General features: G+C 38.4%; 1 protein-coding gene and 1 pseudogene across 1 annotated transcript; both read left to right on the forward strand.

The window, feature by feature from the left end:
• The first annotated feature begins 9,752 nt into the window (after positions 1-9,752).
• LOC147338305 (uncharacterized) lies at positions 9,753-11,035 on the forward strand (annotated as a pseudogene).
• Positions 11,036-17,177: 6,142 nt separating this feature from the next.
• Positions 17,178-19,059, forward strand: LOC147338306 (signal-regulatory protein beta-2-like). Its single transcript, XM_086309575.1, has 6 exons — positions 17,178-17,220; positions 17,353-17,685; positions 17,950-18,303; positions 18,381-18,506; positions 18,751-18,806; positions 18,895-19,059. The coding sequence occupies exons 1-6, from the start codon at positions 17,178-17,180 to the stop codon at positions 19,057-19,059; spliced, it is 1,077 nt and encodes a 358-aa protein (XP_086165701.1).

Raw genomic sequence — 19,059 nt, forward strand, 5'->3', positions numbered from 1 at the left:
TACTATATTTTTTATGACAAATGCAAGTGTGAAATGCATTTCAAGCTCCATCGTGGGTTTTATTTAAATTCTGAAACAAAAAATACAGTTATATTTATTGAAAAAATAAATAACATATTATAATAAAATTATATATTTGAATGTTATCACGTTTTAATGTCATTCTGTTATTTTCCACTTTGTTTTGTGATGATGTTTTAGAAAAGGTAGACAGTCATGTATATTAGAGAGTCAACCACATGTACACAGTCAAAAATTTAAGTCTAGAATTGTCTAATTGTGGAAAATTGTGTGGTTACTTGACTCCTTAGATGAAGTGTTTCAAATGTATAGCCTGTGGGCCACATTATATCTGTCCTGCAAGATAATTTCATATGTTAGTTATTAATGGCCCATCAGTATGAGGGAGTCAAATCTTCAGCCCTGCTGAGAATCCATGCAGGTAGGGATGGGACTTTTATTGTCATGGGCACATCATGCAGCCAATCACGTGCAAAGACAGACTGGGATCATAACATTATGTGAGAGAAGGAAGGGGGCAGACAAGACAGCAAGTGTAGTGGTACAGCCCGTGTACACAGAGATAAAATACTATAGTTTAAAATGCAAGCGTCTCAGGAAAAAGTGGAGATACAAGCAAAATGAGCAGCATCTGGCTGCATTTCAGTGACACTGGAGCCTCCAAAGCTGAGTCCATAATTTATAAACCTAGAAGCTGGCTAAAGTGATACCCGTTCTAATTTTCAACCATTTTCCATTGTGGTGGACAAAAGGTTTCAAACCTCTCGGGGCCTCAAACCTCAAGGAGGTTTTCTCTAGTAGAAAATGCATAAAAATAAGGCTTTTATGAAAACAGTGAAAAAAGAAATTGCTTTCTTGAAAAAGACTAAATTTACAGTTCAGTACTGAATATTACATAAAAGAAACTATAAGGAAAGTGTCTTTGAATGGTAAATTCTTAATTTGCTTGATCTGATGCTCACCAAAAACAAGCACAAGTATCACTTTTGAACTTTTAACTGCATTTTTTTTTTACAAGTTTTATAGCTTTTCCTATTGAAAAGCCCCCTTAAGGCCATTCATACAACACAAAGTAAAACAGATGCATCCCCAGATCTGTTTTCATACATAGACGTGTGGAAACTAGTGAAACGTCAGAATCTCAGCTAAAACTCACAAAACCATTTCAACAACCACCAAAGTGCTAAAACAACAAACGATAAAGCACAGGCAAACAGCTTCCACAAAAACATGTAAACACAAAGCAGCAAATCCTGTTCACCTGACAGTACGTACACAAATATGCCATTGGATGCTGAAAACAGACATCTCAAAGAGTCAGAAACTGAAGGTTTTGTCTCTCTCTGACCAAAATTCACTGAACCAACAGCAAAAGAAGACCAAAACTACACTTCACATTTAACAAAAGCATAGTAATGAATTCCTACTTGTCTGTCTTACTTCCACCACGACTATGTCTCATTATGCTTCGAGACCAGTTTCGCATCAAAACTCTATTTTCTGCCTTATTTGCTCGCTTATTATGCAGCTGTCAACTGTTGAGCACAGTGTTGTCAGCCGCTGATTTAGTCCCCCCCCCCAATGACTGCTGACACAATGTCTCTAATAAACAATGTCTCTAGGCAATGTCTCTAATAAACCTTAGTGTGTAACTTTCTGAAAAACAGAAAAGTTTCTGTTTTTCATTTTATACTCCAGAAATGCCAGTTTTTTTACAACTACATTTGTAAAATGAGCGTGACACCCCTGCCTTAGACAGACTTTTGTCAGTTGAGATACTTCCTCAGTGTCTGAGCCAGAGCATATGGACTGGATGGGCAACTTGACAGGGAGGCATTTGTCTCACCTCTTACCTCCTATTTATTTATTTATTTTTAAATGAGGACGTTTTTTTAATACTCTACTGTATACTATATATAGTTGTGAAAATATGTCGATAGAATTTAGCTCAGTAGGCACCTTTTTGGATGGGACTGGAACCCCAAAGGCTCCATAAAGGCAACAGTGTACTCATCCAGCTGAACGAGGAAGTACACTGGATGAACACCTGCTGACCAAGCATTGCTGTGTGACATTTGACCCATCTGTTCCAGTCCAAGGACATATCTGCTGAGTCATCATTGAATCATTCAGTCTTTTGTGCAATCAACCAATCACCTCCCACTACCACCCCCTAGATGAGTCACCGATGCACTCCAAGAGATCCAAGGGTCAGCCAGATCTTCAGACTGCCTGTTTTCACATGAAAACAAGACACGTGTTATAATCATAACTAACCCAAAAGCAAAACCCAGTAATTTACTTGGAATCAACAAAAAAATAAAAGTCCTAACACTTTTTTCAGTCCTTTATAAAGCATACCAAGAACAGGGGAAGGATTACTATAATTGCTAATGAAATAAGAAAATTCTGTGTTTAACCAGGTTCTTGTCTTTGGTTTCTTGCTGTATGCAAATGGAGACAGAAAGTGAGTGAGACAACTTGCAGAGAGGCAGTGGTTTTGCTAGAATGGCGATATTTGTCTACCAAGCCTTTCCACAACTATTTTATATTGTTAAAACAATGTCTATGTTTAAAAATATGCAATAATATTTATACATATGATAAAAACTTTCTTTATACTCTCAAATGACTTTGAAAGGGCCTTCTGCGTTTTAGTCATGAGAACAACAAGCAAAGCCACAAGCAACAACTATACTGACAAACTAAAGTTGTGGTGGGCCATTTCTCCACCCCTTGACCAACTACTGAAGCTGTTTACTCAGAACAGAACTCACTGTGTGCTTTAACAGGATATGAAGTGAGCAAAGACGTCAGCAAGCTCCCTTCAAACACCAAGCGTCTACAACTTTATGCATCTCTCATAAAGTGTTACATGTATGCAATATTCATACAACTGTATTTAAATGCATACTTAATGTGATCTTTCAAATTAAAGTACTTATCCATCACTGTGCTAAGAGAGGCACATATGAACACACTTTACCAAGGTTTCAAACCTATAGTCAATAATTTGCCATTAAATAATTTCACTGCCACAAAGGACAGGGAGGGACAATTGATTAGCACCTCCCCTCTTCTGGAAGCAGCTATAAAAACATAGAAAAGTGTAGAATAAAAAAAAATAGTCTAGTTTGTTTCCTTGTTGCTGTACCCTTCAAATACTCTTTTAAATGTGTTCTGATAATATTTTTACTTTTATATAGTGTTAATCTGCTAGACTTCTCAAATGGATGGAAAAAAAACAAGAGCAGCTTCCTGAAACTGAAGTATAGAGTGAAACAGGAAGAAAAGCCGCTTTGTATTTACACCTTTCTTTGAAAGCCCAACCACAGAAATGCTTAAGTTTCCATGCACTGTTTGTTTGTCAGCGATGACTTTGACTTTAGGTTTAGTTGTCTTTGTGTGCAGACATTAAGAAAAGGCAGAATATGCAAAGTAAAACAACTTTTTAAGAAAAAGCTTTTCATGTTCACCCTTTAAACTTCACATTTACTTCTTAAATGCTTACCTATGGTATATTGTTATGTGTAAATCATCATGCACATTACTAATGTGAAGAATTTCTTTTATTATTATTGTTGTAAGCAGAACTGAAAGTGGTCTCAGACGGGAGGCTGTCATGTAACACACAGATCTCTAGCTTGACCAAAACTGAGATTGTGGTTTTGTGCTACAATAGACTTTTCTGCCAGGAACAGACACACGTGATTTGGTAATGACTTGATTCAAGCATATAAAACCCGTGCTGAGGCAAAAAGGGAGGAATAGTGCCAGAAGAGGCTGAGTTGCGCACCTGTGCACATTCTCTAAACATTTTTCGTTTTATGCAGGGGATTCCAGTCACCTGTGCTACTCTGTGTAAGCACAAGGTCTGGAACAGCTGCAAACAAAAGTAATACTGAGGAAAATAGTTTGCAGTGCTGGAGTGTAACAGTGAGAAACAAAAATAATAAAACACAGCAAACATGAGTGAACATGAAAAGTTCAGTTCAGGTGAGAGTGATACCAAAGAATGTGTGCATAGCTAAAATCTTCCCTTTGTTAGTTGCCCTTGCCTTTAACAAGAGTGCAATATTTAACATCCTAAGAATAAGAACACAGAATAAGAAATGCACTACAAGGACTGTTGTTGTAAACATCTATTGTGCCATATTTAATACAGAAGTGAGATGTTGAGACTTATACATCATCATGAATATTTTTCCATCAACATGCAGCAAGAAAAACATTTTTTTTAGAGCATGCAATTTATTCAACGCTTAAACTGAAACAGGCTGATTTGCAGCTGATCAAAAGTTTAAGACCGCACTTCCAAAAAAACCCATAAACCCACCCAAAAATAAATTCTAAACACGAACTCAGCAATGAGTAGTTCCATCATTTTATTGTTGATCATTTCAAAAATGCGTTGCAGCATGCTTGATGCAAGTGTTTCCATGAGGTGAGTGGGAACATTTCTCCAAGTGGTGAAGATGGCCACACGAAGGACATCTACTGTCTGGAACACTTTTCTATTTTTCTTCTATTTTTAACTTCCCTTGCCATCCATCCCCAAAGGTTCTCAACTGGATTTAGATCAGGTGAACACACAGGATGCTCCAAAAGGGGTGATGTTATTCTCCTGGAAGAAGTCCCTTGTCCTGCGGGCATTGCGTGCTGTAGCGTTGTTCTGTTGAGAAACCCAGTAGTTACCACACAGACGGGGGCCCTCAGTCATGAGGAATGCTCTCTACAATATCTTGACATAGCCAGCAGCCATTTAATACCCCTGCACCTCCTGAAGCCCCATTGTTCCACTGAAGGAAAAAGCACCCCAGACCATTATTGCGCTCCGTCCACTGTGGTGAGTAGAAAACATCTCAGGTGGGATCTGCTTGTCATGCCAGTCGCGCTGGAAACCATCAAGGTTACATTGTTTCTCATCAGAGAATAAAACTTTGTTCCACCTTTCAGTGTCTCATGTTAGTCCAAAAGCTCAGATCTGTGATGTTCAAGGAGACGAGGCCTTTGAAGAAGTTTTACATTTTTGAAGCCGTTCAGTCTCAGATGTCGTCTGATGGTTATGGGGTTGCAGTCGGCACCAGTAACGACCTTAATCTGGGTCGAGGATCATCCAGTGTCAGACAGCCAATTGGATCCTCCAGCTCAGTGCTGATGAAATGTTTTTGGGTCTTCCATTTGACTTTTTTGTTCCATAACTAAAATTAGAAATACCCTGTCTCAGAGTGGCACTGAAAAACTAGTTCATGCATTTATAACTTCTAGGTTGGACTACTCTAATTTGTTGTTATCGGGAAGTCCTAAAAACTCCCTGAAAAGCCTTCAGTTAATCCAAGATACTGCAGCCAGAGTACTGACAGGTACTCGAAAGAGAGAACATTTTTCGCCTAAATTGGTTTCCCGTCATTGGCTCTTGAGCCACGGGGCGGTCGTGGCTCAAGAGTTGGCGGTTCGTCTTGTAATCGGAAGGTTGCTGGTTTGAGCCCCGGCTCTTACAGTCTCGGTCGTTGTGTCCTTGGGCAAGACACTTCACCCGTTGCCTACTGGTGGTGGTCAGAGGGCCCGGTGGCGCCAGTGTCCGGCAGCCTTGCCAGTGCGCCCCAGGGTGGCTGTGGCTACAATGTAGCTGCCATCACCAGTGTGTGAATGTGTGGATGACTGAACGTGGAAAGTGCTTTGGGGTCCCTAGGGACTAAGTAAAGCGCTGTACAAATACAGGCCATTTACCATAGAATTGAATTCACAATCCTGCTCCTCACATACAAGGCCTTGAACAATCAGGCTCCATTTTATCTCAACAACTTTGTAGTACCATATCACCCCATTAGAGCACTTTGCTCTCGCGCTGCAGGCCTACTTGTTGTTCCTAGAGTATTTAAAAGTAGAATGGGAGGCAGAACCTTCAGTTTTCAGGCTCCTCCTCTGTGGAACCAGCTTCCAGTTTGGATACAGGAGACAGACACTATCTCTACTTTTAGGATTAGGCTTAACCATTGTATGGTGTTCGGGTCTGTGAGACCCGTTTTCAATTTTTTTCAAAAGAAAAATGAAACAATTAATTATTTTTTCAACCTGAAATTCATTGGCTTTGGCTTATTTTCTGTGAAGAACATAAATCCGAACTAATTTTCAATGACCTCATACGGTACCTCCCCCCACGCATTTACATTACATACAAGGTGTTCGGGTCCACTGGACCCAGGTCTAATAAAAGTGTTGAAAGTGTAGGTCCTGTGTTCCTACACTCTGTCTTCCTCCTTTCTGGTGCTGCTGATAGTGTTTTCTTCCCCTCCTGCTCCCGCGCAAAGTTGCAACATTGTTGTCTGCTCTGACATTCCCACACATTTTACCCTCTTTCTTGAGGGATCCAAGTTTTATTTTCTCATACCCTGTCCCTCCTGCTAATTAGGGGCATAATACTATAAATAAGACTTTGCCAGTGTGGTTCTTTATCACAACTGATCAAGATGGCAAAAGATTATCTGCTGCGAGGGCCATCCAATTGATTTTGGAAGAGAGAGGAGCTTCGGATGATGATGTTGACAAAGAGGTTTCAGAATATTTCACATTTCTGAAAATTCAGAGTCTGACAGTGACTTTGAAGAAGAGGATGAGGTTGAGCACCATTTAGTAACAAAACGAAGATGAGTACCCCATCTGCTGCCAGCTCCAGGACCAGAACAAGCCCACCAGACAGCAAGTGAAGAAATATGGATGTCAATAACTGGTGAAATTGAATGGTCTTCTTGCCCAAGAAATGAGCCACCCTGCAGAGCTGTTACTGTGATAAGCCAGGGCCAACACGGCTGGCAGTTACTCATGTGCAGGACATCAAGTCATCATTTGAGCTTTTCATCCCAGATTCCATCCAGAAAATTATTCTGCATTGCAGTAATCTAGAAGGAGTGTGTTTTTGGAGAGAGGTGGAAGGAGATGGACCAAATTCATCTAAGAACCCCAAAGGCCTACTTTGGGGTTCTTATCCTTGCAGGAGTTTTCAGGTCCAAAGGGGAATCGACAGAATCCCTGTGGGATGCAGAAACCGGCACGAACCTTTCCATGCATCAATGTCTCTGGAAAAGTTCCACAAAATTTCCGTTTTGATAACCGAGACGACAGAACAGCTCGACGGCAGAGAGACAAGCTAGCTGCCATCAGGACAGTGTGGGATAAGTGGGTGCACCACCTCCCCTTGTTTTACAAACCTGGGCCTAATGTCACCATTGATGAGCAGCTGATCCCATTTAGTTGTGAAACATGTTGCTTCACGTGTAAATGTGTTGTGTCTTTCCACTCACTCCACTTGATTATAACTGATTTTTTTTTATAACATTTTATAAAAAAAAAAAAAAAACGAGAAACACATTAATTCATAAATATGATCTAACAAAGGTAAAGGGAAAAAATTAACCATGTTTGCTGTTCATATGGTTTGTAATTGGGATGAAGTGAACATCTGTTGAGTAATTTAACATAAAATTGTTTGATAGTGTTAATTTCGAAAGCCAAAACTCTAGCGGGTCCACCAGACCCATGAACACTGGCTGAGTAACAAAAATATGAACACCACACAAGGGTTAAAGCTTTCCTTTTTGCTAAAGCATATAGTTAGAGCTGGACCAGGTGACCCTGTACTGTAAAGCTGTTCCTGTACTGTGACGGCCTCTGAAACCTGACTGTAACTCTTCAAATAAGACATTCCTCTGCAGATGATCAGTTAGCTGTTTTACAACTACACTTTGAAGATTTTTTTTATATGAAAGGAAGGTTAGAGGTTGGCCTGTAATTAGCTAAGACTGCTGCGCCTAGAGATGGCTTTTTTCCTTCGTTCCTTCCTTTTTTCCTTCCCACTGTCGTCAAAGTACTTGCTCATAGGGGTCATATGATTATTGGTTTTTTCTCTATTATTGTAATGTCTGTCTTACAATATAAAGCCCATTGAGGTGACAGTTGTCATGATTTGGTGCTGTATAAATAGAATTGAATTAAATATATGCAAATTAATAGTGAATTAAGTAAATTAATTGATCATATGGCAGGTTAACAGATTTTGCATTTTATGCATGTGATCTGTTTATTTAAGGGCCTTAGGAATCAAAACACTTGTGAAATTATCTAGCAACTAGTCAAAGTTTACTTTTAAACTGTTTACTGTTAACATGTTGAGTTCTTCAATTTATACCAATGGATGTTAATGACATAACTGACATGAGATGATGACATGAGATAAAATATCCACCCATCCATTCTCTTTCACTTATCAGGGTTGTAAGGTGCTGGAGTTTTTTTCAGCAACCGTAGAGCCAGAGGCCATTTAGCCCCTGGACAGGTCACCAGTCTTTCACAGGGCTAACACAGAGAGTCAGATATCCATTTGCACTCACATTCACACCTTTGGCTAATTTAGAATCACCAATTAACCTAAACCCACTAACTGCATTTCTATGGACTATGGGAGGGAGAGAGAACCCACACAAACATGGGAAGAACATGCAAGCGCCACAGAGAAAGACAACAGCCTGGATTGTGGAGTCAAACTCAGGCCTTCTTGCTGTGAGGCAACGGTTTTAACCCCCGTACTACTACGATAAAATGTGTGTTTCACAACTATTGAAAATGTTAAAACACTGAACAAACCTCCTGGTGTTCAGTGGCATAGCAGTAGTCCCTGCCATGTAGCATCCTGTCATTATGAGTTGTTTACAATGGCTACAGTCATTATCTAGGGTTATGCAAAGACATTCTTGTTGTCTAACTTTGACGATGCCTTAACCAGACTGAAACACATGGTTTTTGCAGCCTTCAGTGATCAATAAGATTTTAACTTTTAAACAATTAAAATGAATTAAATATCACTTAAATAACCCTACATTTAACCAGAATTACAATTTCAAGTTGAGTTCTTTTAAATCATTAAGGGTTAATTGTTTACAATGGCTCGATAACTGTCATATTGGCATTAATATAAAATGTGCTTCAGCTTTGTTGTGTTCTTTTTTTTAACTTTCAGTTCGAGAAACCCACAAGAATCAAATATGAGACGACAGGGCTTACATTTGGTGTTGCTTTATGTGCTTTAGTTGGAACAATGGTTGATACTGTTTCCACTCCAGTAATGGAGTGATACACCAACATAACAAGTAGCCAATCAGACTGCTCTGAAATAGTTCCCTCCCACTACCAATACTTATATCTGGATGATTCTTTTATATTAAGTTATTTTTACAACAGTATCAGGAAGGTAATACAACAAACAAACAAAATCCAGAAATGGTTGTATTTTATTTGTTGCTGACGCTCAGTTTTGGATGTAAGTATTTGTAGAGACATCAGATTTACATATAAATATATTTAACTATAAATATAAATATATAATAATATATTTCAATTATTGCCATTTTTATATAGATAATGAAGAGAAGACAACGTAAATGATTCTGTCTCTTGTTCATGTCTGACTTGAATAATATTTTTCAGGTTGCTCAGATGAACAGACTTTCGAGACAAAGACTGTTTACGTTGGGGAGAATATTAACCTGACGTGCCCCCGTAGAGATGTAGGAACCTTGTTTTGGCTCAAGCTTGTTTCTGGAGACTTTCCTAAAATCTTAGGAAGATCATTTAGCTCTCAGAGTGCTGATCAGCGCATTAGAACTGTAACAGATCCTGGAATATTTGATCTGTATATTACAAAAGCACAGCAGAGTGATACAGGAGTTTACATCTGTATGAAAACAGCAAACCGAGAACTAACATTTTTTAATGGAACCTACTTAAAAGTTCAAGGTAAGAATAGAAAAACATTTTCTTCTGAAATTACATAGGTTGTTTCTATATTGATGAACAGAGGCATATATGGCATTTATTTAAGTCAAGTTTTCACAAGCTTTTCTTTCTTTTTGTCTTTCCTTCTTTCTTTTTCCCTTTTCTATTTAAATTGGTCTTTAAAATAACAAGTGAATTTTTCACATAATTTTGTTTCATTTTTGTAGGACCAGAGCCTCCTTTCACTACAACTCCTCCATCTGATCCTGTCCATCAGGAACACACAGTAACTCTCCAGTGTTCGGTCTTTCATGACTTCCTGAATAAAACATGTCCAGTAGATGACAACGTGTTCTGTTTGAGTGCAGAACCACATCAATCTCACTTGGATTCTAATGGTGCTCATGTAAATGGTGGAGATGAATATGAAAGGAACTCAGAGGGACTCTCAACAAAAACATGTTTCTACAGCTACTTCAGAAACTCCAGCTCCTCTGATTCACAGATGTATTACTGTGCCGTGGCCACATGTGTGGAGTCTTTTTCTCGAAATAAAACAAAAGCCGATACTGACGGTAACTGAATCATGTTTTTATGCAATGGGGAAAATTGGAATATTTGTCCATTTGATTAGATTCTAGTTTTTTACCTAATATTCTGTAATGCTAAATCAATCTATATAAAAAATATATCTGACAACACTTAATCATTGCTAACATAATTCATTTTCTTTTGTTTTATTTCAGCAGTCAACAAGACTAATTCAATGAAGGACAATGCACTTCTCTATCTGTTATGTGTTGCTTTGGCTGTAACCCTGATTGTTATAGCCTCTCTAATCTATTCAGTCAAGAACAATAGCTCATGTGTGGGTTGCAATGGTATGCAAAGTCAATCATACATTAATTTACCAAACAATATTCAACAAAATTGGACTCACATTAATGTTGTGGATTTATTTATCAGATGCAGTCGCTTTACGAACAAATGTGACAGAAAAAGGAGATCAGGAAATTCTGCAGGTAGTTATGAAAAAAAAAATCTCTTCAAGCTTTTTGTATGTTTTAATGTCTCCCTGTGTAAATAAGTCTCACCATTTTTCTGTTTCCTCAGACAGATGAAGACTCATTGGTTTATTCTGTAGTAATTTTCACTTGTGGAAAAATGGGATACAGGAACAAGGACAACAGAACCTGCAGAGGACGAAAACATCTGTACTGATTTAAAGGCTCTTGAGGTGGATTAATAGCTAGAGACATTTGACTCTTGCATTTTAAATTGTGTTAGAAATGTACTTTTTTGTACTCGCATTTTATTAATAGTTATATAGACAAAAATAAATAATTACAATGCTAATTTTTAATTTGTTTTTCTAATAGATGTACTTAGTATTAATCCTATCCATGAATGGTTTTTTATTGTGGAACTTTTCTTTTTTCTGATGTTGTGATATGTTCCTACATATTGTTGTATCTGTATATATTTCTATATGACCAAATCAATATGTTTATCTCAGTGTAATGTATTGAAAGGAACAGGTGGAAACAGTATATGTATTACTCCCTTCTTAATAGACAGACGTAGAACAGTGTACTTCAAATGCCAAATTCTTTAATTTCATGTGATATAATTGTGTTGGTCACGTTTTGTTTAAAAGGAATAAAAAGTTGTCGATCTCGGCCTGCAGGTTTTGGTCTCTGTCATCAATTTCAGGTACATCTAGAGTGACTTTAAAAATCACAGTAAAGTAAGTTTGTCAGGTGATGGTGACACTTGTTCACGATAAGCTGTAGAACTTCAGACCATGAAGTTCTCACTGTTTATCTGACTGCTTTAAGGAACATCAGTGCAGAATTAAAGTTTAGACAGCAGTGTTCATGCATTAGTAAGGGCAGCATGGTGGCACACTGTTCACTGTCATTTCACATGAAAAAGGTTCCTGGTTCAAACCCTTGCTGGGGCCTTTCTGTTTGTTCTCCCTGTGGTGTGAGTGGCTTTCTTTACTTTGCTAGTTCTGATTCATAATTCTTAAGGTTCTCAATTGAATAACCTGAAATGATGGATGAAAAAAATCAGTTTTCAAATAAGTGACACTCATCTTCACTGCCTACTTTGAATTTGTGGTAACAGAGGATTTCTTTGAGCTAGCTATTTGAGTTTTCTGTATCATCAATATTTGAATAACTATGTACTGTCCTGAGTACGAAAAAAAGTCTTATCTAGCTATCTATGTATATATAGGTGTGTGTGTGTGTGTGTGTGTGTGTGTGTGTGTGTGTGTGTGTGTGTGTGTGTGTGTGTAATGTGCGTGTGTGTGTGTGTGTAATGTGCATGTGTGTGTGTGTCTTATATCAATTTGCCAAACATAACTACTCCAAATGTCTTTTAATAAATTCCTTACTATATTTCTTTATGTCTGAACAGTAACAGGTCAAATATACATCTTCAGTGAAGCCCACAACCATATATAGTTTCCATCTATAGGTTCTAAAATATGCAAAGCAGCTTTGATGACACCAGTCTGTAACTATTGTAAATAGTGGTGTGAAACAGTTCCAGTTGTGAAAACTTGCAACTGAGACTGAATCTTGACAGTGCAGTGGAGGAATTCTGGCCCACTCATCTTTGCAGAATTGCTGTACATCAGCCACATTGGAGGCACCTTTTTAAGGTCATGAAACCAAATATCAATGGGACTCAGGTCAGCACTTTGACTAGGCCACTCCAAAAATCATCTTAGATCTTGCTTTGTCTCTTGCTTCCTTCCTCCATTCCACATATCTGTCTCTTGCTCCAGGCAATCGAAGTCTTGTCTTTAGTTTATCTTATGATCTTGTTCAATTCAATTCAATAAAACTTCATTGATCCCAAAGGTTGGCCCCATATTACCCATCTTACCCACCATACATTACACAAACATCACATGGGGAATACAGTTCAGAGAGGTATAACAATGGAAAATGCACAACATGAGGAAAGACAAGGAGAAAAAAAGAAGTCCTCCCAGACTGAGCTCCAAACACACCTTGCTGCTGTGTTTTGAATCACTGTCATGCTGCAGAAACGAAGTGTAGTTCAGCTTGAGATCATGAACAGATTCTCGGTCAAGATGTTTTGGTAGACTTAGATCATGGGTGCCGGATTGGTCTGGACCCCACCAACTCGCCTGCTGCCGGGGAACGCTGGTGGGGGTGGTGGTAGTGGCAGGCAGGACCGGATCAGAGCTGCCAGAAACACAATCCTTTGCGTGCCGTGCTTTATCCAGTCCCAGAGTTCTTTCTGCTGGTGGCGTGACACCACCGCCTGCTCCCGCTATGTGGCCGCCAGCTCAGCCACCATTTGGGCGACCAGGCCAGCCACTGGCCTGGTCGCAGTTCCGCCATGCCGCTTCCTTGGTTTCGACACCACTGTGGCAGGCAGTAGGCATGATCCGACCATAATTCTGCATTCTGAGACATCTTACTTTACTAACCGGTTGCTGTTCACACACTTTCACGGCTGCAGCATCCCAGCTGCCAGCCACACACATCACTAAGCTGGCGTGGCGTGGCGTTATTACAATGCCGCGCAGGTGCCTCCGCCTTCCCCGCCACGGTAACCAATTCATCTTAACGGCTCATGAGGATCTTAGTTGGTAAAAAAAACCCAAACAAAACAAATTAATGTATTTGTTGACTTGGAAGGGGGGTGGGGTAGGGCTTTACACTATATATATATGTTCTTTCTGATGTTGCTGGAAGTGTGTTTAGCTCACTAAAGGATTTTCATCTATGAATTCGTTTTTTCATTGTGGAACTTTTCTTTTTTCTGATGTTGTGATATGTTTCTAGATATTCTTGTATCTGTATCTATTTCTTCATGACCCATTTTTCTTATGTTGATGTATTTTTTTTTTATTTTGCATTAATTTCATTTAGCTTTGACCTTCATGTTTTGTAAATATCTATGTCAATGTAGGTTGGTTTGAAATAAATAGAAAGTTACTGAACTATGTCTTGTTTATTAAATGGACTGCTTCCTACAACAAGCGAATTGCTCTGTGTTGACACACCTTGTTATCTAACAAGGTTCCAAGTAGAGCTTCATCAGATAACAAGAAGAAATTGGAGTGAGACAAAACGGGTTTTTTTTACCATGCAATTTATTGAAAACAATGCTTAGACTGAATCAGGCTGTTTTACAGCTGCTCAAAAGTTTAGGACCACATTCCTTTAAAAGGCCAACTCTGTGTTAAATTGTGGATTATTCGTTATTTTCTGTCCGGTAGTCACACAGTCATGACGTTCTGATGACAAAGGCAAAAAAACGTTCCCGTTTTGAACGTGGTCATGTTGTTGAACTGCATAAGCAGTGCGTCTCACTCTAGCAGCGATGCTGAAGTAAGACGTAGTACGACAATTTCCTAAATGATCCTGAGGGTTATGAAACAAAAAAGTCTAGTGGAAGACCCCCAAAAATTTCACCAGCACTGAACTGGAGGATCCAATTGGCTATCCGTCAAGACACTGGACGATCCTTGACCCAAATTAAGGCCATTACTGGTGGCATCTGAGACTGAAGGGCTTCAAAAACAAAAAAAACATCTTCAAAGGCCTCGTCTCCTTGAACTGCAACGAACTGACCGTTTGGACTTTGCAAGAGAGCTCCAAACATGGGACACTGAAAAGTGGAACAAAGTTTTATTCTCTGATGAGAAACAATGTAACCTTGATGGTCCTGATGGTTTCTAACATTATTGGCATGAAAAGCAGATCCCACCTGAAATGTTTTCTACTTGCCACAGTGGAGGGGGCGCCATAATGGTCTGGGGTGCTTTTTCCTTCAGTGGAAAAATGGGGCTTCAGGAGGTGCAGGGGTATTAAATGGCTGCTGGCTATGTCAAGATGTTGCAGAGAGCATCCCTCATGACTGAGGGCCCCCGTCTGTGTGGTAACTACTGAGTGTTTTCAAAAAGACATCGCTACAGTACACAATGCCTGCAGGACAAGCGACTTCTTCCAGGAGAATGACATCACCTCTTTTGGAGCATCCTGTGTGTTCCCCTGATCTAAATCCAGTTGAGAACCTTTGGGGATGGATGGCAAGGAAAGTTTACAAAAATAGAAAACAGTTCCAGACAGTAGATGCCCTTCGTGTGGCCATCTTCACCTCTTGGATAAATGTTCCCACTCACCTCATGGAAACGCTTGCATCAAGCATGCCCCAATAAATTTTTGAAGTGATCAACAATAACGGTGGAACTACTCATTACTGAGTTCATGTTTGGAACTTTGATTTCTTTTTTTTCTTTTTTTTTTTTTTGTGGAGGTGTGGTCGTAAACTTTTGATTACCTCTAAAACAGCCTGTTTCATTTTAAGCAGTGTTTTCAATAAATTGCAGGCCCAAAACAATGTTTTAGTTTTTAGTGCTCTTGAGCAGTAGTTCCCCAGGCTTTCTAGAGGTCTTACTTTGGACATTTGGATGTTTTTTCACTCATCTATAGTCATAACAGATGAATTAACACAGAACCACTTTTTAATTGTAATTTGAAATGCTTTGTTACAAACAGCCTGTTGCAGTTTGATGGGCAACAAGGCATTTCCCAAAAAGCAATTAGCTGAAAACTTGGTGAATAGTAGCATGCTGTGTTGGAAACTTAAGTAAACTGCAGGAGCAGAGGATGCTAAAAAAGTGGTTCGCCTAAAAAAAAGTATTTACACACCAAATATTGGCTTTGAAAGTCATTAGAATTGTATAAGATTTTTTTGTCTTATGTACTCTGTTTTCCTCTATTTGTGCAACTTTCAGTAAATCACTTTCCTATTTCCTATTTTGGTACTAAAGGTGGTGGTTAAACATTTTGCACAGTACCTTATTTTATTGCCATGTGTAGCTCAGTGTTATACTCTCGTAAAGTATGGGATTTAGAATGAAACAGTGCAAATAATGGCATCTAAATACAATGATCAGTAAGACAGTTAATTTTGGACACTGTACACAGAGTCTTTATTAACACTGTATTTTGAGCCACTGTAGATAGATAGATAGATAGATAGATAGATAGATAGATAGATAGATAGATAGATAGATAGATAGATAGATAGATGTTTCTACTTCCCCCTCCCCTTCAGGAAGGAGTCAAACAGTCTGATAGTGTGTGGGACAAAGGAGTTTTTAAGTCTGTTGGTTCTAGAGGTAGGGAGAAGCAACCTGTCGCTGAGCAGACTCCGCTGGTTATTTATGAACATATGCAGAGGATGCCCAACATTGTCCATATTGTCTATCAGTTTTTTTATTGTCCTCTTCTCTGCCAGAGTGTCCAGCTTCAAGCCGATCACAGAGCCAGTCTTCCAGATTGGTTTTGTATTGACTTTGTTGATATACATTTCTGATACTTAATAATTCTTCGATAGGGAAAAGCTGTTTCTAAAGTGGTAAACTACGGTGAAACTGTTGGTTGTTTCAAAGCTACATTAAAACATTATGATCTTCCCTAATTTTCAAAAGGGAAAGCAACCCCCCCCCCCCCCCCCCCCCCAAAAAAAAAGAAAAAAAGATGTATTTGTTGTCTGGGAAGGGGTGGGGCTTTACATTATAACTCTTCTATCTGAAGTTGCTGGAAGTGTGTTTGGCTCACTAAATAGCTGTGCAGCAAACACAAAAATGGTCCACACACCACAAATGGACCCCATAGGTCCATTGTGCAAGCTGCAATTATGACTATTTAAGTTTTAGACTTAAGCAACCTCTATTGGACATACAGATAAATGCATGTAAAATGTGTGCTGGGGTCTTCACTCTTAGATATGACAGAGCACTGTAAATCAGATAACACTCGAGATCTAACCTAGATGTATTGCCTAAACCTAACCAGGCAGGATGTGAAAATGATAATAATCAATGACTGAAAGGAAAGTTTAAACATGGTCCCAGACAGGACTTAAACCCCTAACACACCTATATCATTACATTAACATTTTATTTTATTTTTTTACATTTTAAAGATGAACATTTTAAACTGGTAAGGATCCATCATGTCTATTGAGAAACACTGAACACTTAAAAGGGTTGTTTGAAATGATATGAACAACTGACCAATACAATCACTTCGTAGAAGAACCTGCTGAGACACAATGAGGACAGAGAGTAAATATTGGAAAGCAAAGACGAAACAACTACAAGATGAACCCCTAACATTAATTAGAAAAGGAATTTACCTTATAATTAAAATGGCTAAATATATAAGGAAGAGATGACCTGCCCTGGACAACAGAAATGTGTGACAGGAAGTGCACTTGAACCTTTATTCTGTGGTAACCAATCAGATTCATTTGACAGTGTGACATGCTGTAATACCTCCTACAGTCAATGAAATACCTTCAAGCTCAAGGAAAGAGACACTGTCAAGATGATTGTGTTATTGGTTACACTGCTTTATCTCCATCAAGGATGTAAGTTTTTTCTTTATTTTATTTCCTATTCCGTGTATTCTGTATTCATGTTCATATTCATATTGTTTTCATGGTTTTCAATAATCATTGTGACTTAATATTGTAGATTCTGTATGTTTTCTTTCAATTTAGATACACTTATCCCGATAACTTCAGTTCAACTTGGTGAAACTGTAACCTTCACATGTGATCTGCGTAAGAATTCACAGTTCAGCCGTAGAGAAATCGACTGGTACAAGCAGAGTACCGGCGACTCTCTAAAATTAATATGGACACTGAAGGAATCTGCACAACCTGAGTTTTCTGCTGAGTTTACTCAATCAAGATGGAAGGTTAATTACAATGAAAATTCCACCAACCTGACCATTTTGAGGGCAAACCAAGAGGACGAGGGAATCTACCACTGTGGAATCACCGAGTGGTTCAAGAATACTGAATGGAGCGGCTCATATTTGTTAGTCAAAGGTAATAACGTGATCTAATTACAAGTTTTCCCTAACTTTAACCAGTAAAGCAGCAGTGTTAAGAAAAAATATCATCATTAATAAACATGCTTTGAAAACTGACATAATAATTTACATTTCATAAAATCTAAGATACATTTTATCTATTTTTTTAAACTAATTTTAGTGATTTCATAAGATATTCCAAGTGAAATATTTCAATGCAAGGCACACAACTGTGTAACACCTAAAGTCACATTTGCTAACACTGTTTTATTTAATCCAGGATGCACTCAAAGGACATCAGACTATACTGTTGTTCAGTCACCGCTGACAACAGTCCAGGAACCAGGAAACTCAGTGACTTTTCGGTGCTCAGTCTTCTCTGACTCTGACAAAAAGACCTGTCCCGGAGATCTCACCGTGCTCTGGTTCAGAGCTGGATCACATAAAAGTTATCCAAAATTAATCTACACTGACAGAAACAAAAGTAAAGAATGTGATAAAAGAGCTGACCCCCAGAAGAGCTGCAATTATACTTTTTCTAAAATCGTCAGCTCGTCTGATGAAGGGACTTACTACTGTGCTGTGGCCACGTGTTGGGAATTATTCTTTGGAAATGGAACTAAACTTCAAATAGGTAGGACTTTGAATAATATGACAGCTAGTTTTCTCTGTCTTGCAGAATCATTAATCATTTCTTTCCTTTTTTTCTAGAGCAAAAGGCAGGTTCTGAATTTACTGTGCTGGTTATAGCAATAATCTGCTTGTTTATTTCTGTGATTTTTAATATTGTTTGCATCTGTTGCCGAACTCCAAGAGTAGCATGTAAACAATTTAAAGGTAAGTGTTACTCACTGACTTTTAAAAAATCATACTAAATCATTTTCAATAAATTGTATTTGGTACATATGTTATATACACTTTTACACTTGATATTAGCTGCTGAGTGCACACCCCGTTACATTTGAACACATCAAGTTCAAGAACATAATTTTAATTTTTAAAAAAGTAAAATTGTCAAGTCCACAATTGAAAGCATGAGGTAATGTGGATTTTTATTTTTTTAAATCAACATTATGCCCAGAAAACAGCTCTTCACAAGCAAGACAAGATGCCTTGAGCCAAACAATGAATGAACATGTAAGTAATAAGACTAAGTCATAATTGTTAATTCAGGGAAACGATTTACTGTAGTTTTATATAACAATATGAATTTTATTTTGCATAGAGTGAAAGTGGACATGATGTCAACTATGCTGCACTGCATTTCTCTGGAAATAAAAGTGCAAGAGGAAGGAAGAAGAAGAATGAACGGGAAACTGAGGAAACGGTGTATTCTCATATAAAAGCAGAGTGTGAAAGTGTGTGTGTCTATACAAAACTTGTCTTTTAA

This window comes from Aulonocara sp. 'chitande type north' Nkhata Bay, linkage group LG2 (genome assembly GCF_057382095.1).
Source record: "Aulonocara sp. 'chitande type north' Nkhata Bay isolate Kocher_YH1m ecotype deep benthic linkage group LG2, A_spYH_male_GT1.1, whole genome shotgun sequence".
Classification (NCBI taxonomy): domain Eukaryota; kingdom Metazoa; phylum Chordata; class Actinopteri; order Cichliformes; family Cichlidae; genus Aulonocara; species Aulonocara sp. 'chitande type north' Nkhata Bay.

What these genes read in the sequence shown, in the direction of transcription:
- LOC147338306 (XM_086309575.1), top strand. Translation starts at nt 17,178, where the DNA reads ATGATTGTGTTATTGGTTACACTGCTTTATCTCCATCAAGGAT. An exon ending in GCTTTATCTCCATCAAGGAT is followed by an intron (nt 17,221 to 17,352) that starts GTAAGTTTTTTC and finishes CTTTCAATTTAG; the next exon opens with ATACACTTATCCCGATAACT. An exon ending in CTCATATTTGTTAGTCAAAG is followed by an intron (nt 17,686 to 17,949) that starts GTAATAACGTGA and finishes TATTTAATCCAG; the next exon opens with GATGCACTCAAAGGACATCA.